The 22,291-nt window shown below is 38.7% G+C and overlaps 1 protein-coding gene across 1 annotated transcript; it reads right to left on the bottom strand.

The window, feature by feature from the left end:
* Window positions 1-13,719: 13,719 nt before the first annotated feature.
* Window positions 13,720-22,006, bottom strand: LOC308325011 (uncharacterized protein). The gene is made up of 3 exons (XM_080777392.1): window positions 21,736-22,006; window positions 18,370-18,549; window positions 13,720-16,141 (listed from the first exon to the last, which is right to left on the bottom strand). Exons 1-3 carry the CDS (start codon window positions 21,977-21,979, stop codon window positions 14,328-14,330), a joined length of 2,238 nt encoding a protein of 745 aa, XP_080633518.1. The 5' UTR covers window positions 21,980-22,006; the 3' UTR covers window positions 13,720-14,327.
* Between the last annotated feature and the right edge of the window lie 285 nt (window positions 22,007-22,291).

The following is a 22,291-nucleotide window of genomic DNA, read 5'->3' as shown; positions in this document are numbered from 1 at the left end:
AACATGGGCTATAACCCATCGTTTTTGTCATTTCGTCATTTTTTTGAAATCCTCAAAAACGATGAAAAACGGTGCGCTATAGTATGCCGTACGATATGGGCTATAGCCCATGGTCCAAAATGATGAGAAACGAGGATAACTTTTTTTTTCAAAATTTCAAAAAACATGGGCTATAACCCATCGTTTTTGTCATTTCGTCATTTTTTTCAAATCTTCAAAAATGATGAAAAACTGCGCGCTATAGTATGCCGTACGATATGGGCTATAGCCCACGGTCCAAAATGATGAGAAACGAGGCTAACTTTTTTTTTCAAAATTTCAAAAAACATGGGCTATAACCCATCGTTTTTGTCATTTCGTCATTTTTTTCAAATCTTCAAAAATGATGAAAAACTGCGCGCTATAGTATGCCGTACGATATGGGCTATAGCCCATGGTCCAAAATGATGAGAAACGAGGCTAACTTTTTTTTTCAAAATTTAAAAAAACATGGGCTATAACCCATCGTTTTTGTCATTTCGTCATTTTTTTGAAATCCTCAAAAAGGATGAAAAACGGTGCGCTATAGTATGCCGTACGATATGGGCTATAGCCCATGGTCCAAAATGATGAGAAACGAGGCTAACTTTTTTTTTCAAAATTTCAAAAAACATGGGCTATAACCCATCGTTTTTGTCATTTCGTCATTTTTTTAAAATCCTCAAAAAGGATGAAAAACGGTGCGCTATAGTATGCCGTACGATATGGGCTATAGCCCATGGTCCAAAATGATGAGAAACGAGGATAACTTTTTTTTTCAAAATTTCAAAAAACATGGGCTATAACCCATCGTTTTTGTCATTTCGTCATTTTTTTGAAATCCTCAAAAAGGATGAAAAACGGTGCGCTATAGTATGCCGTACGATATGGGCTATAGCCCATGGTCCAAAATGATGAGAAATGAGGATAACTTTTTTTTTTCAAAATTTCAAAAAACATGGGCTATAACCCATCGTTTTTGTCATTTCGTCATTTTTTTCAAATCTTCAAAAATGATGAAAAACTGCGCGCTATAGTATGCCGTACGATATGGGCTATAGCCCACGGTCCAAAATGATGAGAAACGAGGCTAACTTTGTTTTTTCAAAATTTCAAAAAACATGGGCTATAACCCATCGTTTTTGTCATTTCGTCATTTTTTTTAAATCCTCAAAAAGGATGAAAAACGGTGCGCTATAGTATGCCGTACGATATGGGCTATAGCCCATGGTCCAAAATGATGAGAAACGAGGATAACTTTTTTTTTCAAAATTTCAAAAAACATGGGCTATAACCCATCGTTTTTGTCATTTCGTCATTTTTTTGAAATCCTCAAAAAGGATGAAAAACGGTGCGCTATAGTATGCCGTACGATATGGGCTATAGCCCATGGTCCAAAATGATGAGAAATGAGGATAACTTTTTTTTTTCAAAATTTCAAAAAACATGGGCTATAACCCATCGTTTTTGTCATTTCGTCATTTTTTTCAAATCTTCAAAAATGATGAAAAACTGCGCGCTATAGTATGCCGTACGATATGGGCTATAGCCCACGGTCCAAAATGATGAGAAACGAGGCTAACTTTGTTTTTTCAAAATTTCAAAAAACATGGGCTATAACCCATCGTTTTTGTCATTTCGTCATTTTTTTTAAATCCTCAAAAAGGATGAAAAACGGTGCGCTATAGTATGCCGTACGATATGGGCTATAGCCCATGGTCCAAAATGATGAGAAACGAGGATAACTTTTTTTTTCAAAATTTCAAAAAACATGGGCTATAACCCATCGTTTTTGTCATTTCGTCATTTTTTTCAAATCTTCAAAAATGATGAAAAACTGCGCGTTATAGTATGCCGTACGATATGGGCTAAAGCCCACGGTCCAAAATGATGAGAAACGAGGATAACTTTTTTTTTCAAAATTTCAAAAAACATGGGCTATAACCCATCGTTTTTGTCATTTCGTCATTTTTTTGAAATCCTCAAAAATGATGAAAAACTGCGCGCTATAGTATGCCGTACGATATGGGCTATAGCCCACGGTCCAAAATGATGAGAAACGAGGCTAACTTTTTTTTTCAAAATTTCAAAAAACATGGGCTATAACCCATCGTTTTTGTCATTTCGTCATTTTTTTGAAATCCTCAAAAAGGATGAAAAACGGTGCGCTATAGTATGCCGTACGATATGGGCTATAGCCCATGGTCCAAAATGATGAGAAATGAGGATAACTTTTTTTTTCAAAATTTCAAAAAACATGGGCTATAACCCATCGTTTTTGTCATTTCGTCATTTTTTTCAAATCTTCAAAAATGATGAAAAACTGCGCGCTATAGTATGCCGTACGATATGGGCTATAGCCCACGGTCCAAAATGATGAGAAACGAGGCTAACTTTGTTTTTTCAAAATTTCAAAAAACATGGGCTATAACCCATCGTTTTTGTCATTTTGTCATTTTTTTCAAATCCTCAAAAAGGATGAAAAACGGTGCGCTATAGTATGCCGTACGATATGGGCTATAGCCCATGGTCCAAAATGATGAGAAACGAGGATAACTTTTTTTTTCAAAATTTCAAAAAACATGGGCTATAACCCATCGTTTTTGTCATTTCGTCATTTTTTTCAAATCTTCAAAAATGATGAAAAACTGCGCGTTATAGTATGCCGTACGATATGGGCTAAAGCCCACGGTCCAAAATGATGAGAAACGAGGCTAACTTTTTTTTTCAAAATTTCAAAAAACATGGGCTATAACCCATCGTTTTTGTCATTTCGTCATTTTTTTGAAATCCTCAAAAAGGATGAAAAACGGTGCGCTATAGTATGCCGTACGATATGGGCTATAGCCCATGGTCCAAAATGATGAGAAACGAGGCTAACTTTTTTTTCCAAAATTTCAAAAAACATGGGCTATAACCCATCGTTTTTGTCATTTCGTCATTTTTTTCAAATCTTCAAAAATGATGAAAAACTGCGCGCTATAGTATGCCGTACGATATGGGCTATAGCCCACGGTCCAAAATGATGAGAAACGAGGCTAACTTTTTTTTTCAAAATTTCAAAAAACATGGGCTATAACCCATCGTTTTTGTCATTTCGTCATTTTTTTCAAATCCTCAAAAAGGATGAAAAACGGTGCGCTATAGTATGCCGTACGATATGGGCTATAGCCCATGGTCCAAAATGATGAGAAACGAGGATAACTTTTTTTTTCAAAATTTCAAAAAACATGGGCTATAACCCATCGTTTTTGTCATTTCGTCATTTTTTTCAAATCTTCAAAAATGATGAAAAACTGCGCGCTATAGTATGCCGTACGATATGGGCTATAGCCCACGGTCCAAAATGATGAGAAACGAGGCTAACTTTTTTTTTCAAAATTTCAAAAAACATGGGCTATAACCCATCGTTTTTGTCATTTCGTCATTTTTTTAAAATCTTCAAAAATGATGAAAAACTGCGCGCTATAGTATGCCGTACGATATGGGCTATAGCCCACGGTCCAAAATGATGAGAAACGAGGCTAACTTTTTTTTTCAAAATTTCAAAAAACATGGGCTATAACCCATCGTTTTTGTCATTTCGTCTTTTTTTTCAAATCTTCAAAAATGATGAAAAACTGCGCGCTATAGTATGCCGTACGATATGGGCTATAGCCCACGGTCCAAAATGATGAGAAACGAGGCTAACTTTTTTTTTCAAAATTTCAAAAAACATGGGCTATAACCCATCGTTTTTGTCATTTCGTCATTTTTTTCAAATCCTCAAAAAGGATGAAAAACGGTGCGCTATAGTATGCCGTACGATATGGGCTATAGCCCATGGTCCAAAATGATGAGAAACGAGGCTAACTTTATTTTTCAAAATTTCAAAAAACATGGGCTATAACCCATCGTTTTTGTCATTTCGTCATTTTTTCAAATCCTCAAAAATGATGAAAAACTGCGCGCTATAGTATGCCGTACGATATGGGCTATAGCCCACGGTCCAAAATGATGAGAAGCGAGGCTAACTTTTTTTTTCAAAATTTCAAAAAACATGGGCTATAACCCATCGTTTTTGTCATTTCGTCATTTTTTTTAAATCCTCAAAAAGGATGAAAAACGGTGCGCTATAGTATGCCGTACGATATGGGCTATAGCCCATGGTCCAAAATGATGAGAAACGAGGATAACTTTTTTTTTCAAAATTTCAAAAAACATGGGCTATAACCCATCGTTTTTTGTCATTTTGTCATTTTTTTCAAATCTTCAAAAATGATGAAAAACTGCGCGCTATAGTATGCCGTACGATATGGGCTATAGCCCACGGTCCAAAATGATGAGAAACGAGGCTAACTTTTTTTTTCAAAATTTAAAAAAACATGGGCTATAACCCATCGTTTTTGTCATTTCGTCATTTTTTTGAAATCCTCAAAAAGGATGAAAAACGGTGCGCTATAGTATGCCGTACGATATGGGCTATAGCCCATGGTCCAAAATGATGAGAAACGAGGATAACTTTTTTTTTCAAAATTTCAAAAAACATGGGCTATAACCCATCGTTTTTGTCATTTCGTCATTTTTTTCAAATCTTCAAAAATGATGAAAAACTGCACGCTATAGTATGCCGTACGATATGGGCTATAGCCCACGGTCCAAAATGATGAGAAACGAGGCTAACTTTTTTTTCCAAAATTTAAAAAAACATGGGCTATAACCCATAGTTTTTGTCATTTCGTCATTTTTTTCAAATCCTCAAAAAGGATGAAAAACGGTGCGCTATAGTATGCCGTACGATATGGGCTATAGCCCATGGTCCAAAATGATGAGAAACGAGGATAACTTTTTTTTTCAAAATTTCAAAAAACATGGGCTATAACCCATCGCTTTTGTCATTTCGTCATTTTTTTCAAATCCTCAAAAAGGATGAAAAACGGTGCGCTATAGTATGCCGTACGATATGGGCTATAGCCCATGGTCCAAAATGATGAGAAACGAGGATAACTTTTTTTTTCAAAATTTCAAAAAACATGGGCTATAACCCATCGTTTTTGTCATTTCGTCATTTTTTTCAAATCTTCAAAAATGATGAAAAACTGCGCGCTATAGTATGCCGTACGATATGGGCTATAGCCCACGGTCCAAAATGATGAGAAACGAGGCTAACTTTTTTTTTCAAAATTTCAAAAAACATGGGCTATAACCCATCGTTTTTGTCATTTCGTCATTTTTTTCAAATCCTCAAAAAGGATGAAAAACGGTGCGCTATAGTATGCCGTACGATATGGGCTATAGCCCATGGTCCAAAATGATGAGAAACGAGGCTAACTTTATTTTTCAAAATTTCAAAAAACATGGGCTATAACCCATCGTTTTTGTCATTTCGTCATTTTTTCAAATCTTCAAAAATGATGAAAAACTGCGCGCTATAGTATGCCGTACGATATGGGCTATAGCCCACGGTCCAAAATGATGAGAAACGAGGCTAACTTTTTTTTTCAAAATTTAAAAAAACATGGGCTATAACCCATCGTTTTTGTCATTTCGTCATTTTTTTGAAATCCTCAAAAAGGATGAAAAACGGTGCGCTATAGTATGCCGTACGATATGGGCTATAGCCCATGGTCCAAAATGATGAGAAACGAGGATAACTTTTTTTTTCAAAATTTCAAAAAACATGGGCTATAACCCATCGTTTTTGTCATTTCGTCATTTTTTTCAAATCTTCAAAAATGATGAAAAACTGCACGCTATAGTATGCCGTACGATATGGGCTATAGCCCACGGTCCAAAATGATAAGAAACGAGGCTAACTTTTTTTTCCAAAATTTCAAAAAACATGGGCTATAACCCATCGTTTTTGTCATTTCGTCATTTTTTTCAAATCCTCAAAAAGGATGAAAAACGGTGCGCTATAGTATGCCGTACGATATGGGCTATAGCCCATGGTCCAAAATGATGAGAAACGAGGATAACTTTTTTTTTCAAAATTTCAAAAAACATGGGCTATAACCCATCGTTTTTGTCATTTCGTCATTTTTTTCAAATCTTCAAAAATGATGAAAAACTGCGCGCTATAGTATGCCGTACGATATGGGCTATAGCCCACGGTCCAAAATGATGAGAAACGAGGCTAATTTTTTTTTTCAAAATTTCAAAAAACATGGGCTATAACCCATCGCTTTTGTCATTTCGTCATTTTTTTCAAATCCTCAAAAAGGATGAAAAACGGTGCGCTATAGTATGCCGTACGATATGGGCTATAGCCCATGGTCCAAAATGATGAGAAACGTGGATAACTTTTTTTTTCAAAATTTAAAAAAACATGGGCTATAACCCATCGTTTTTGTCATTTCGTCATTTTTTTCAAATCTTCAAAAATGATGAAAAACTGCGCGCTATAGTATGCCGTACGATATGGGCTATAGCCCACGGTCCAAAATGATGAGAAACGAGGCTAACTTTTTTTTTCAAAATTTAAAAAAACATGGGCTATAACCCATCGTTTTTGTCATTTCGTCATTTTTTTGAAATCCTCAAAAAGGATGAAAAACGGTGCGCTATAGTATGCCGTACGATATGGGCTATAGCCCATGGTCCAAAATGATGAGAAACGAGGATAACTTTTTTTTTTCAAAATTTCAAAAAACATGGGCTATAACCCATCGTTTTTGTCATTTCGTCATTTTTTTCAAATCTTCAAAAATGATGAAAAACTGCACGCTATAGTATGCCGTACGATATGGGCTATAGCCCACGGTCCAAAATGATAAGAAACGAGGCTAACTTTTTTTTCCAAAATTTCAAAAAACATGGGCTATAACCCATCGTTTTTGTCATTTCGTCATTTTTTTCAAATCCTCAAAAAGGATGAAAAACGGTGCGCTATAGTATGCCGTACGATATGGGCTATAGCCCATGGTCCAAAATGATGAGAAACGAGGATAACTTTTTTTTTCAAAATTTCAAAAAACATGGGCTATAACCCATCGTTTTTGTCATTTCGTCATTTTTTTCAAATCTTCAAAAATGATGAAAAACTGCGCGCTATAGTATGCCGTACGATATGGGCTATAGCCCACGGTCCAAAATGATAAGAAACGAGGCTAACTTTTTTTTCCAAAATTTCAAAAAACATGGGCTATAACCCATCGTTTTTGTCATTTCGTCATTTTTTTCAAATCCTCAAAAAGGATGAAAAACGGTGCGCTATAGTATGCCGTACGATATGGGCTATAGCCCATGGTCCAAAATGATGAGAAACGAGGATAACTTTTTTTTTCAAAATTTCAAAAAACATGGGCTATAACCCATCGTTTTTGTCATTTCGTCATTTTTTTCAAATCTTCAAAAATGATGAAAAACTGCGCGCTATAGTATGCCGTACGATATGGGCTATAGCCCACGGTCCAAAATGATGAGAAACGAGGCTAATTTTTTTTTTCAAAATTTCAAAAAACATGGGCTATAACCCATCGCTTTTGTCATTTCGTCATTTTTTTCAAATCCTCAAAAAGGATGAAAAACGGTGCGCTATAGTATGCCGTACGATATGGGCTATAGCCCATGGTCCAAAATGATGAGAAACGAGGATAACTTTTTTTTTCAAAATTTAAAAAAACATGGGCTATAACCCATCGTTTTTGTCATTTCGTCATTTTTTTCAAATCTTCAAAAATGATGAAAAACTGCGCGCTATAGTATGCCGTACGATATGGGCTATAGCCCACGGTCCAAAATGATGAGAAACGAGGCTAACTTTTTTTTTCAAAATTTCAAAAAACATGGGCTAAAACCCATCGTTTTTGTCATTTCGTCATTTTTTTCAAATCTTCAAAAATGATGAAAAACTGCACGCTATAGTATGCCGTACGATATGGGCTATAGCCCACGGTCCAAAATGATAAGAAACGAGGCTAACTTTTTTTTCCAAAATTTCAAAAAACATGGGCTATAACCCATCGTTTTTGTCATTTCGTCATTTTTTTCAAATCCTCAAAAAGGATGAAAAACGGTGCGCTATAGTATGCCGTACGATATGGGCTATAGCCCATGGTCCAAAATGATGAGAAACGAGGATAACTTTTTTTTTCAAAATTTCAAAAAACATGGGCTATAACCCATCGTTTTTGTCATTTCGTCATTTTTTTCAAATCTTCAAAAATGATGAAAAACTGCGCGCTATAGTATGCCGTACGATATGGGCTATAGCCCACGGTCCAAAATGATGAGAAACGAGGCTAATTTTTTTTTTCAAAATTTCAAAAAACATGGGCTATAACCCATCGCTTTTGTCATTTTGTCATTTTTTTCAAATCCTCAAAAAGGATGAAAAACGGTGCGCTATAGTATGCCGTACGATATGGGCTATAGCCCATGGTCCAAAATGATGAGAAACGAGGATAACTTTTTTTTTTAAAATTTAAAAAAACATGGGCTATAACCCATCGTTTTTGTCATTTCGTCATTTTTTTCAAATCTTCAAAAATGATGAAAAACTGCGCGCTATAGTATGCCGTACGATATGGGCTATAGCCCACGGTCCAAAATGATGAGAAACGAGGCTAACTTTTTTTTTCAAAATTTCAAAAAACATGGGCTAAAACCCATCGTTTTTGTCATTTCGTCATTTTTTTCAAATCTTCAAAAATGATGAAAAACTGCGCGCTATAGTTTGCCGTACGATATGGGCTATAGCCCACGGTCCAAAATGATGAGAAACGAGGCTAACTTTTTTTTTCAACATTTCAAAAAACATGGGCTATAACCCATCGTTTTTGTCATTTCGTCATTTTTTTCAAATCCTCAAAAATGATGAAAAACGGCGTGCTATAGTATGCCGTACGATATGGGCTATAGCCCATGGTCCAAAATGATGAGAAACGAGGATAACTATTTTTTTCAAAATTTCAAAAAACATGGGCTATAACCCATCGTTTTTTTCATATTTTCATTATTTTCTCCTCAAAAATGATGAAAAACGGCGTGCTATAGTATGCCGTACGATATGGGCTATAGCCCATGGTCCAAAATGATGAGAAACGAGGATAACTCTAATTGTAGTAGTGGTTAAGATGTTGGCTTTCCACGTGGGAGACCAGGGTTCGATTCCCGGCTGTTACACTATCATACAAAAGAAGACCACAACAGCGCTAAGAAAGATCTGATTAATATGATGCTGTGTTATTTAAACTTTACTAACTGAAGGCTAACGAACAAAAGATCACTTCAAAATTACCAGGAGACTTTGCCTGAGAGTGTCTGACTGATGGTGCAGTGGTCTAATCATCAGGGTTTCAGTACAGACATTCCATGTTCAAGGCCTGTTCCTCCTACAGCTCAATGCTGCAGTAATTTGAACTTTTCAAGGCTAGAATAAAAAATAGAAACTCAAAAGCACCCGGAGACATCTGCTGAATGCCCAAAGGTGCTGTGGCGTAATGGTGTGGAGCGCTTGGCCCGATGCCTCTGCTACAGTCAGTTGGCCGGTTCAAGTCCCATGTCATGACATCAAGGTGCTGGAGGACCATCGGGAGTTCCTCCTACAGCTCAATGCTGCAGTAATTTGAACTTTTCAAGGCTAGAATAAAAAAGAAACACTCAAAAGCACCCGGAGACATCTGCTAAATGCCCAAAGGTGCCGTGGCGTAATGGTGTGGAGCGCTTGGCCCGTTGCCTCTGCTACAGTCAGTTGGCCGGTTCAAGTCCCATGTCATGACATCAAGGTGCTGGAGGACCATCGGGAGTTCCTCCTACAGCCTAATGCTGCAGTAATTTGAACTTTTCAAGGCTAGAATAAAAAATAAAAACTCAAAAGCACCCGGAGACATCTGCTGAATGCCCAAAGGTGCCGTGGCGTAATGGTGTGGAGCTCTTGGCCCGTTGCCTCTGCTACAGTCAGTTGGCCGGTTCAAGTCCCATGTCATGACATCAAGGTGCTGGAGGACCATCGGGAGACGGTGCTCTCTCCCCCTGTTTCCTGAAAAGTAGCATTTGGGGGTTATGTTTGAAAGAACCCTGTCCACCTAAAGTTTTACAGATAAGAATTAAGTCAAACTTTTAAAAAGAAATAGCAATGCATTTTGGCCCATCATCTGACAGAATAGTCTGTGACTATATGAATTTGACATTGAAAAACTGCAAATTGCGGAAATTGAAAATTGCGGAAATTGCGGAAATTGCAAATTTGGGAAATTGGAAATTGAGGAAATTGAGGAAATTGCAAATTGCGGAAATTGAAAATTGCGGAAATTGCGGAAATTGCAAATTGCGGAAATTGCAAATTTGAGAAATTGGAAATTGCGGAAATTGAGGAAATTGCAAATTGCGGAAATTGGAAATTGCGGAAATTGCAAATTTGGGAAATTGAGGTGGCCCAAAACTTGGTTGGAAAGTCCCTCTTTTATGTCTGGCTTCCAGGCCAGTTGGATAATGGCACACTGAGAGGTGGTAAGAGTATGTTAAATTGGAAATTATCTCAGGAAACAGGGGGAGAGAGCACCGTCTCCCGATGGTCCTCCAGCACCTTGATGTCATGACATGGGACTTGAACCGGCCAACTGACTGTAGCAGAGGCAACGGGACAAGCGCTCCACACCATTACACCACGGCACCTTTGGGCATTCAGCACATGTCTCCGGGTGCTTTTGAGTTTTTATTTTTTATTCTAGCCTTGAAAAGTTCAAATTACTGCAGCATTGAGCTGTAGGAGGAACTCCCGATGGTCCTCCAGCACCTTGATGTCATGACATGGGACTTGAACCGGCCAACTGACTGTAGCAGAGGCATCGGGCCAAGCGCTCCACACCATTACGCCACGGCACCTTTGGGCATTCAGCAGATGTCTCCGGGTGCTTTTGAGTTTTTATTTTTTATTCTAGCCTTGAAAGGTTCAAATTACTGCAGCATTGAGCTGTAGGAGGAACAGGCCTTGAACATGGAATGTCTGTACTGAAACCCTGATGATTAGACCACTGCACCATCAGTCAGACACTCTCAGGCAAAGTCTCCTGGTAATTTTGAAGTGATCTTTTGTTCGTTAGCCTTCAGTTAGTAAAGTTTAAATAACACAGCATCATATTAATCAGATCTTTCTTTGCGCTGTTGAGGTCTTCTTTTGTATGATAGTGTAACAGCCGGGAATCGAACCCTGGTCTCCCACGTGGAAAGCCAACATCTTAACCACTACGACAATTTCAGTTATCCTCATTTCTCATAATTTTGGACCATGGGCTATAGCCCATATCGTACGGCATACTATAGCACGCCGCTTTTCATCGTTTTTGAGGATTTGAAAATAATGAAAATATGAAAAAAACGATGGGTTATAGCCCATGTCTCATTTAACCAGCCTTTTAGAATTTAGATGGACAGTGAAAATGTTCTTCAGGAGACTAGAACCCTGACTAGAACGATATGGGCTATAGCCCATGGTCCAAAATGATGAGAAACGAGGATAAGTTTTTTTTTTTTTTTTTTTTGAAAAAAAACAACTTATCCTATAAACATGGGCTATAACCCATCGTTTTTTTCATTTTTTTCAAATCCTCAAAAATGATGAAAAACTGCGCGCTATAGTATGCCGTACGATATGGGCTATAGCCCACGGTCCAAAATGATGAGAAACGAGGCTAACTTTTTTTTTCAAAATTTCAAAAAACATGGGCTATAACCCATCGTTTTTGTCATTTCGTCATTTTTTTGAAATCCTCAAAAAGGATGAAAAACGGTGCGCTATAGTATGCCGTACGATATGGGCTATAGCCCATGGTCCAAAATGATGAGAAACGAGGCTAACTTTTTTTTTCAAAATTTCAAAAAACATGGGCTATAACCCATCGTTTTTGTCATTTCGTCATTTTTTTCAAATCCTCAAAAAGGATGAAAAACGGTGCGCTATAGTATGCCGTACGATATGGGCTATAGCCCATGGTCCAAAATGATGAGAAACGAGGATAACTTTTTTTTTCAAAATTTCAAAAAACATGGGCTATAACCCATCGTTTTTGTCATTTCGTCATTTTTTTCAAATCTTCAAAAATGATGAAAAATTGCGCGCTATAGTATTCATCATTCAAATAAAATAGAATTCTGTCCGTTTAGCTATAAAATTATGTCAGGGAATAGGGATACACAGTATATGTCTTTCATTTGCATTGCATCCCCCCCCCCCCCCCCCAAGCTTTTATTTTCGTTCGAGTAATAGTACAACTCTAATAGTATTACTTATAATAATGTATTTAAAGATAACTTCATTCAGATTTATTTATTTTTATTTCATTTTCCAGATTTTCATTGGTGGGCCAGTCATAATGGTCCCGCGGGCCTGATGTTGCCCGCGGGCCTGAGGTTGAGTATCACTGCCGTACGGCATACTATAACATGCCGTTTTTCATCATTTTTGAGGATTTGAAAAAAATGGGGAAAAAAACGATGGGTTATAGCCCATGTTTTTTGAAATTTTGAAAAAAAAAAAGTTATCCTCGTTTCTCATCATTTTGGACCATGGGCCAATATCGTACGGCATACTATAGCACGCCGTTTTTCATCATTTTTGAGGATTTGAAAAAAATGACTTTATGACTACAAGTGCCCTATTTTGCAAATACCAGGTCTTGACTTAAAGGGATATTTTAATTTAAAAAAAACTTGTGGTCATTTCATCATCTACTCAGGCTTATGTGAAAAACCCAGACAGTTTTGAAGTTGCTCGATTCAGTATTTAAATACTTTATATTCATTTTAGCTATCCCTCTTACTATACAAACCCATTGTAACTTCAAACTTCATTTTCGATAAAACTAAAACACTCAGGGACCTATTTTTATTTTCTTACCATTTTGAAAAATATGTTTGAATAGTTCAAATAGCCAATCTACCAACTCATGTGTTGATGTACGACTAGTTGAACAATTTTAATGTTTAATGTAAAAATAGTGAAAAAAGGCAAAGAAGTTTAGGGATAAGGGCTTTAGCACTGACGAAAATCGGGCCCTTGAACTCCTCATATGAGAGTGTCATATCAGTGTTATATAAGGTCAGAATGACATAACATCCCATGTTTATAACCTATAAATACATTAATATGCGCCGCGCTGATCATCCTATTGGCGCCTCGTTGAGTCCATTCCCTATCTTTACACAACATACTGCAGTACTACACTTCCGGGGCGGGCAGAAGTGACCTGTCTCCTGTGCTTATTTATCGGATTTCTTTGGCACTAGCGTCACACTCTGGCCTGAAGGGCTGGGAGGGATTGTGTTAATAATAATAATATCGCCTCCTCCAGTCCATATGTCGAAGTGTCCTTGGGCAAGACGCTGACCCCACATTGCCTCCAATGAGTCGGTCGGTGCTAGCTTGCGATCATTGGTGTGTAAATGTGGGACGTGAGGACATTGGCGGTGAATATAAACAGCTTCACCTCCAAATGAATAAATGGAAGTGCTTTTAGTGCTTAGGAAAGTGCTAAATAAATGCAATCCATTATTACATATAAAGCAAGTTATATGAAAATAAGTATTTATGCCATCTCTCTCTCCAAACACAAAACTACAGAAACCAGGATGCTTGTCAGCACTTCATTGCAACACTTGTCAATGAATAAAATAATGAATGCCTTAAAAAATAAGTAATAAAAAAAAACAGCCAAAAAATATATAAAATCAACAGAGAAACAAAATTACATTAATTGTTTTAGTCAAGTTTATACAGTCAGATTATCCACTGAAAGCTTTCCCCTCAATATGAATGCTGGGTTAAAGTGGTTGACATGACCTGACATTGATCAAATATTTATCCGAGTCTGATGATGCGTCAACTGTATATATTTTGTTTCATTTGTATATTTTTAGTTTCATTGTATAGATATTCTATTGTTAGACGGATGTTAGGTTCTTAGTTTAAATTTGTATCGTACATGATCAAAATGACCTTTTTGTTGTTCTTTACTTGCCTACTGTAAATCGCTCTGGATTAAAAGTGACTGCTAAATGCCTAAATTGTATTGTTGGGAAAAGTATGTGTTTACTATTCAGCCAACAGCTTGTTTGACTTATGAATCCTCATCTCTTCATATGTTCTTTCCCCGGTATGACTTTCTATGTGTCTCTTCAGATGGTCCCTGCGAGTAAAGCATTTACCACAATCTGTGCACGTAAAGGGTGTTTCCCCTAAATGAGTCTTCATGTGTATTTTCAGATGAACCATTCGACTACATCCTTCGGCACAAATTGAACATCCTTTGCCACAAACTGAACAAACAAATGGGGTTTCGCCGGTATGAGTCTTCATGTGTTTTTTTTCATTTGAGAGATCCCTCTACATCCTAGCCCACAAACTGAACAAGTTTTTTTCCCCCTGTATGACTCCGCATGTGTTTTTTTAGACTACGCATATCACGCCAGCTTTTGCCACAAACTGTGCAAGTAATGGGTTTTTCGCCGGTATGAGTCATCATGTGAGATTTTAACGTACTACTTTGACTGAAGCATTTGCCACAAACTAAACAAGTGAAGGGCCTTTCCCCTGTATGTGTCCTCATGTGAGATTTTAGGTCATTACAGCCTTTGCCACAAACTCCACAAGTAAATGTTTTTACCCCTGTATGAGTTCTCATGTGTGTTTTTAGATGACTCATCTTACTACAGCCTTTCCCACATACTGTACAAGTACAGGGTTTTTCGCCTGTGTGAGTCCTCATGTGTTGATTCAGATCATTTTTGCGTATAAAGCAATTGCCACAAACAGCACAAGTTAAGGGCTTTTCCCCTGTGTGAATCATTGTATGAGTCTTCAGATTTGACTTATGACTAAACATTTTGCCACAAACTGCACAAGTAAATGGCTTTTCCCCTGTATGAATCCTCATGTGTGATTTTAGAACATCCTTTCGACCACAGCCTTTGCCACAAACTTGACAAGTAAAGGGTCTTTCCCCTGTATGGGTCCTCATGTGTACATCTAGATGACTCTTTTGACTGCAGTCTTTACCACAAACTGAACAAGTATAAGTAAATGGCCTTTCCCCTGCATGTGTCTTCATGTGTGATTTGAGGTTACTACAGTCTTTGCCACAAACTCTACAAGTAAACTTTTTTTCCTGTGTGTGAGTTATCATGTGTCTTTTTAGATGACTCATTTTACTATAGTCATTTCCACATACTGTACAAGTGCAGGGTTTTACTCCTGTGTGAGTCCTCATGTGTCTATTTAGATCACGTTTGTGAATAAAGCAATTGCCACAAACGGCACAAGTTAAAGGCTTTTCCCCTGTGTGATTCATTGTATGCATTTTCAGATTGTACTTCTGACTAAACATTTTGCCACAAACTGTACAAGTAAATGGCTTTTCCCCCGTATGAATCCTCATGTGTAATTTGAGAACATCCTTTCGAACACAGCCTTTGCCACAAACTTCACAAGTAAAGGGCTTTTCCCCTGTATGGGTCCTCATGTGTGCTTCTAGATGACTCCTTTGTCTGCAGCTTTTACCACAAACTGAACAAGTATAGATTTTCTTCCTTTTCTGACCCGTTGTGGAATGGATTTGATTTGATGATGTTAGGTCCTGGGACAGTTTGTTGCTCAAAGACAGTCTTTCTCCTTCCACATTTTGTGTCTTGTGTGATCTCAGTGTCTTTGCAGCTGACTGCTCTTCCCTATTCTCCATCACATCACTGTCTTCAGTGTCAGATTCTTTCCCGGGCTCACACTCATCACTGTCAGTATCAGATTCAGAACAGTGTGAAGAGAGGAGCTTTTTATCACTAGTTGAAGTTGTTTGAAAGTCCTCCACATCAACTTGCGTGTTCATGTGTTCAGTTGAGGTGCTGGCTCCAGGCTCTGTCTCTCCGTTTTCATCATCTTCACTAGTTGGCTGTGATTTTCCACAGTCCTTTACATCAGCTTGTGTTTTCATGTGTTCAGTTGAGCTTCTGGCTACAGGCTCTGTCTCTCCGTTTTCACTCATAATGTCTAGTAATGTAATCGTTGGTCCATCAGCCTCCACTGGTCTTTGAAGTAGGTCCTCCTGTTCCTCTTTGATCTGTGGAGGTTCTGGTTCCTTCTGGACCAGACTGGGGCTCCTCTCCAGCTGTTCAGGGGAAACATCCTCTTTGCACACAGGGCGAGGCATGAATTCTAGAAAAAAGATACAATGAGAGAAAATCATTAAATGTTTGAACAAATTATAATATGAACAAGAAAGTAAATGATCCATGTCCAAACCTTAAATATATCCTAATTTATCAAAGGCACTTATCTGTGGAAGTTGAAAGCAGTCTCAGTTTTGTAATGTAATTGTAAGCATGTAAAGCATTGTCATCGTGATACCCACCGATTCAGACGGCACACCTCTTACATCTCTACGAATACAATATTACCCCCCTTAACACAATCCCTACTTTGGCGGAATGCTCCGCCATAAGGAATGTAATAACCTTCTGCTCCTGTCGGAATGCTCCGTCAGATTAGCTTTATTATTGATATCAAACCGGATCACTGATTTCAATTTCTTCATTATTATTTTGGCTCTGCCTTTCCTTCTTTAGCGATCCTAGACCGGATTGCGCATGCGCGCTGCCGTCCACCTCCCATTATACAGGCAGACTAAAAGCTGATTTATACCTACCTTGCACATCAGCTTTACAAATTATACATTTCCATCACTGCTATGCTAAACAGCCCACATACATAAAGATAAGTCTGGATCACTTGATTTGTACTTTGTTATGCATCTCATGTCATGAAAGGAAGATCTGCAAGCCTACACCGTTGCAGCCTCCATTTTTTTCAAGACACCGGCACACAATGAAGTCTAAACTAAATCAGGTATTAGTCAAAGTTTTACCTTCTCTATCAATAGACTAAAACTCCTTTGACCAGAGCTTTGAAAAATCAAGGAATTTATCCAGCAATTATTATTTATGGAGCAATTATTTATTTCTTGTCCACATTTGGAGTTACAACATGGCACACAACCCAAACATCTACCAAGGTGGTCTTACACTTTAATTGCTCAATCATGGCTAAAATGTTCCTGTTTCAGGAAAGTGAGTTAGTTATAATAATTGTATAATTATTGTCGGCCTGTCATTATTTTCAAGGCGAAACAATTACCCTATGTCACTGCTAAATTAGCTTCTATGCTAAACCACTTTGGGTGGTTTTTAACTCTCTGGAGGGTTTTAACATGTTATGTGTCCATGGAACACTTTTGTCTGAGCTGGTTGACTGGATACCTTTATAAACATGGTAAGCCCACTTTTTTTTAAATAATTTTTTATCCCACGATTTTGTAACCCAGTTTTCTTTCACCCAGTGCCAATTATCTAATGTAATCCTGGGCGCTACACTTCCTCTGCCAACCTGGGGGGGGGGGGGGCAGCGGACTGACCTCATGCCTTCTTCTATGCATGAGGAGTCCAAGCTGCTTCTTTTCACCTGACAGAGGGGAATTTCCCCGGCCGGACGTAGCGCGTGGAAGGGACACGTTATTCCGACCAGTTCCTTTCCCCTCCATCAGGCGCCCCGGCTGGCCAGGGGGAGGTAGTTTTAGAGACCAGGATTACGGCATGTTTTTGTGAGGGTATCTACCCTAGGGGACACGGGGAGAACATGCAAACTCCACACAGAAAGGCCCTATCGCCAACCCCCACCTCGGGTATGGGCACTGATGACGCGGAGGAGGGAACACGCCGCCAGTGCCCACAGCGTCCCCAGCGGGAATCGAACCCAGGACCTTTTAACTGTGAGGCGACAGCACTACCAACTGTTCCACCGTGCCCCTGGTAAGCCCACTTTAAGGCATGCAATGGACATCGTATTAAGTAGGATACTTGATACGATGTCCATTGCATGCCTTAAAGTGGGCTTACCAAGTAGGATTCATTCTAAATTGTCACTATGGTTTACTGAATTTTGACAGATCAGGTTAACACATTGACTTGTTTTTAGTCTATGTACATTCCATGCCACAATAGTCCATTCAGTGAGGTGCCTTATTCAAGGGGCAAAATTACCCTGGGTATTGACTGGAAGTTAGCGAACGGCTAAAGCTATTATCCCGCTAGAGAATCATGGACCACCCGAGGCATGAACTGTGTAACCGTGAGCCGTGAATAAAGCTTGTTCGGTTAAAAACGCAGTCTGGGGAAAAAAGCATTTATAAAAAGTCAATCGGGCAGTCATCTTGTTTCCGGTCCAGTGCCTGTTTAGCTATAGCTATTGCAAGCAAACCAGATGATAATAAAGATGGAGATCTTTCATAATTAATAAAAAGGGTAAAAACAGCTGTGACTTTCTCCAAAACTTGTCCAAAGTCGTCCTTGGCAGGTAAATAGTTCTATGCATTGTACATGCACACTCACGTGTCGGGATATTGGGGATAACAATGAAGGCATTCTGATAAAGCAGTGTGACAGGTTCCTCTTTAATTTGTGGAGGTTGTGGTTCCTCCTGGACCAGGCTCGGGCTCCTCTCCTCATGTTGTGGAGGTTGTGGTAACTCCTGGACCAGACTGGGGCTCCTCTCATGTTGTGGAGGTTGTTCTTTACACACAGACAGGAGGAGAGAAGAGGTAACATTAGCACTAACACATTAACACATATACGGTATACAATTTGGAGTCCGCCCTCGTCCCTTCCCATTCCACATTCCGTTATTAGGTTTTTGATGAATGTGTTTCATGGAATTTCAGGTGGATAATTTCATTAGTTAATCTTAGTGTTGAATGGATTTAGAATTAGGATAGTTATTTGTAGTGTTTAATTTGTAGTCTCTGTCTAGACCCTATTTTTGGTGAGTAGTGGCTTCTCTCTCTCTCATATATATATATATATATATATATATATATATATGTATATATATATACACTGTATATTACCAAATAACAGCCCATGCTCAAATAGCCGCCCACTACCTAATAACGGACCATGTTCTGACACCATTTTGCATAATAACCGCCTCCTTCAAATAACCGCCCTCGTCCATATAAGCGCCCAAGGGCCGTTATTTGCGAACTTAATCAGCCTCAGCCCTCATTTATATTATTATGCGTGTTCACCGTGTTGAGTTTGCAGATCTCCGCACACCACTCGATCACCTCACAACAGCGCAACACCAGTCCTCCACATCCATAAAATGAATCTAGGCTATAGTTTCACAAGTGCCTCCTATGCACAACCAATTGTTTTAATGCAAAGTGGTATATATTCTGTGAAATGTTTGTCATCCGTGTATCTACAAGCTCCAAGTGTTGCATGACAGCGCTTTGTGAGCTTGCAGATGATCCATTTTCGGTGTGCGGCGTGCGCCAGCCAGGTCCTCACAAGTATAGTACTATAAAACACGTCCTCGGTGCAAAAATTCACGGAGCTTCATGAGTCACTGAACGGTATGTTGTCGACTTGTCGTCACTCTCTCTCTCTAAACGTCTCTGGTCTCCAGGCTGCTCACCGCTCAGCGCTCGTCTCTGAGCAAGATGGCGGCGCCTGCCTGTGTTGTTTTTATGACAAACTATAGTTCGATACAACGATTCCTATGTGGATTTGACTCTTTATAACGTAGGATGAGGTCGGATGGGGCCATGAAAAATGATCGTGTCTGTGGATTATTGTTTTACCGCGATTTTATTACTGTACATGCTGCTGAGTACAGTAATGCATCCCATGGACGCATGCAGAGGTTGTTGGTGTATTGGTAGCATTAAGATTGCTACAGTCAGGGTTCCCACAAGTTTAGTTCCCACAATTCTTTTTTTAACAATTCATATTCTACAACATTTCCAAAATTTTACCCCATTTCCAGGCCTATGCATTAATGAGGATATTGTATGCTATCAATCCCCCCAAGCAACACAACATGGAAAAAAGAACAGATGGAAAAAAGTAACTAACATTATGTTGTTAGGTTGCTATTTATTAAATGATATCCAAACATTTTAATTCCAAATGAGCTTTTCTAGGCCTGTATTTTATGGAGGCCTGTATTTTATTATGTAAAAATAATAATAATGTTTAATAAACAAATACCAAAATGTTTATAAACAAATACCAAAATGTTTATAAACAAATACCAAAATGTTTATAAACAAATCCCAAATGTTTATAAACAGATACCAAATGTTTATAAACAAATAGCAAAAAGTTTTTAAACAAATCCCAAATATTTATAAACAAATACCAAAATGTTTATAGACAAATCCCAAATGTTTATAAACAAATACCAAAATGTTTATAAACAAATCCCAAATGTTTATAAACAAACTACAAATGTTTATAATCAAACTACAAATTGTTTATAAACAAACTACAAATTGTTTGTAAACAAACACCAAAATATTTGTAAACAAACACCAAATGTTTGTAAACAAATCCACAATGTAGGTAAACAAATCCACAATGTAGGTAAACAAATCACACATGTTTGTAGACAAACCCTGAAATGTTTGTAAACAAACCCTGCAATGTTTTGTAAACACATCCTTGAACGTTGGCGGTAATAACGCGTCCAGGACATGCCTCAGACTTCTCCTCAGGAGACTTAGGTCAGATCTGAAGACATTTTATTTGGAGTTAGGAACCCGTTGTGACAGCATGCCCTTGCTGACGTCCACGATACCCCATCTGAAGATATTTAAGGCCCTATTTTGAAACAAAAACATTTTTGAATAGTTCAACTAGCCGATTTACAAGCTCACGTGTGGATGTAGATCAGCCCCCTCAAGGAACCATGAGGGTCCCTGGATCATACCTTTGAGAGCCACTGCTTTAATTAAATACATAACTAATATAGACCATATTTGATCAAATTTAGGAGCCAAACTTTTTTGACAAGTGCACATGCACGTGCGCATGTGTCCTCTTTTTGGTAATTCAGAATATGAAATGCCTAGCCTAGAGGAGCAAAGCTGAGGCGAGTAGTCGACCTCCCCTATTCCACTGCACACAGTAGCGCTCGCTTTTTTTGATTGATTGAAATCTTTATTAACAGTTTGCAGAATTACAGTACATTTCAAGCACAAACTCAATACAAAGACTGTTAACTGTGAGTGGACGACCCAATTAAGCCTTACACTTGTTTACAACAGGGTCCACATTGTTCAATTCATCAAAACATTTAGAGACAAACAAATAGACACTTCTATGTAGTTAAAGAACAGAACAGGAATTCATCATATAGGAAGCGAAAAGGGAAAAAAAGTATATATACAGTGAGGGGAACAGGGGGATAAAAGAAAAGAAAACGAAAGACAGAGTGTAGGGCGCCTGCACACAACACCATGCGTTGATGCCATGTGTGCATATGTGCAGGCACCCAACACCACGTCCATACAAAAACATAGTACAATCCATAGTACAAAGACAGAGTGTAGGGCGCCTGCACACAACACCATGCGTTGATGCCATGTGTGCATATGTGCAGGCACCCAACACCACGTCCATACAAAAACATAGTACAATCCAGATACAAATTCAGCTTTTACAGAGGCCAGTTTCGAATTGCAGCCATCCGTAGGTGCCCTTTGAGAGCAGTTTTGAAGGAGCCAAGGGATTCACATGTCTTAATGACTGTTGGTAGGGCGTTCCACATTTTGGTCGCATAGGAGCGAAAAGAATTTAGTCCCTTGTTTGTGCCGAATCTGGGTTGTTCGCACGCCGCACACACACACACACACACACACACACACACACACACCTCCCTCTCATAGCTACTTAAAATGCTGTTTAACCAACCTGTTCTGTGTAGTCTGATGTGTGGCTGTAGAATGAGGTCTAGCAGTTTCTCTAGCTCTCTCTTGAAGAGGTTGAGCAAGAACTCTGCAGCCAAACTGAAATGCTCGTTGACAAGCTTCACACAACATTCATCACTTTGTTTTTCCAAAACACACAATATCTGCTCTCCCACCGACGTCAGGTGTTCATTTATCGACCGTCGTACAGACTCTATTTGACTCGTTTTACCTCGTTTATGAGACATTTTTCACCAAGTCATTTGTGCATCACGCGCGAGATGCCCACCCACCACCATGAAAATAAAGCACATAGTTACTTCCGGGTCAATCCGTGTCGCGCGTGCGCAGTAAAGGATCCAGATCCAGACACGTCTCCACTGTTCAGGCATTTTGCCCCCTGGCGGAGGGGGTGTGTAACTGTCGATGGATGGATGGATGGATGGATGGATGGATGGATGGATGGATGGATGGATGGATGGATGGATGGATGGATGGATGGATGGATGGATGGATGGATGGATGGATGGATGGATGGATGGATGGATGGATGGATGGAT

Source organism: Protomyctophum bolini (assembly GCF_963924005.1).
Source record: "Protomyctophum bolini genome assembly, chromosome: 12".
In the NCBI taxonomy this organism is placed as follows: Eukaryota; Metazoa; Chordata; class Actinopteri; order Myctophiformes; family Myctophidae; genus Protomyctophum; species Protomyctophum bolini.
The sequence above is the reverse complement of the archived record's forward strand: the minus strand, read 5'-3'. Positions and strand labels throughout refer to the sequence as shown.

Coding starts and splice junctions, on each gene's coding strand:
- LOC308325011 (XM_080777392.1), bottom strand. CDS start 21,979: ATGTCTCATAAACGAGGTAAAACGAGTCAAATAGAGTCTGTACGACGG. Junction 18,550..21,735: donor CATCAGACTACACAGAACAG/GTTGGTTAAACA, acceptor CTGTGTGTAAAG/AACAACCTCCACAACATGAG. Junction 16,142..18,369: donor TATCCCCAATATCCCGACAC/GTGAGTGTGCAT, acceptor TCTTTTTTCTAG/AATTCATGCCTCGCCCTGTG.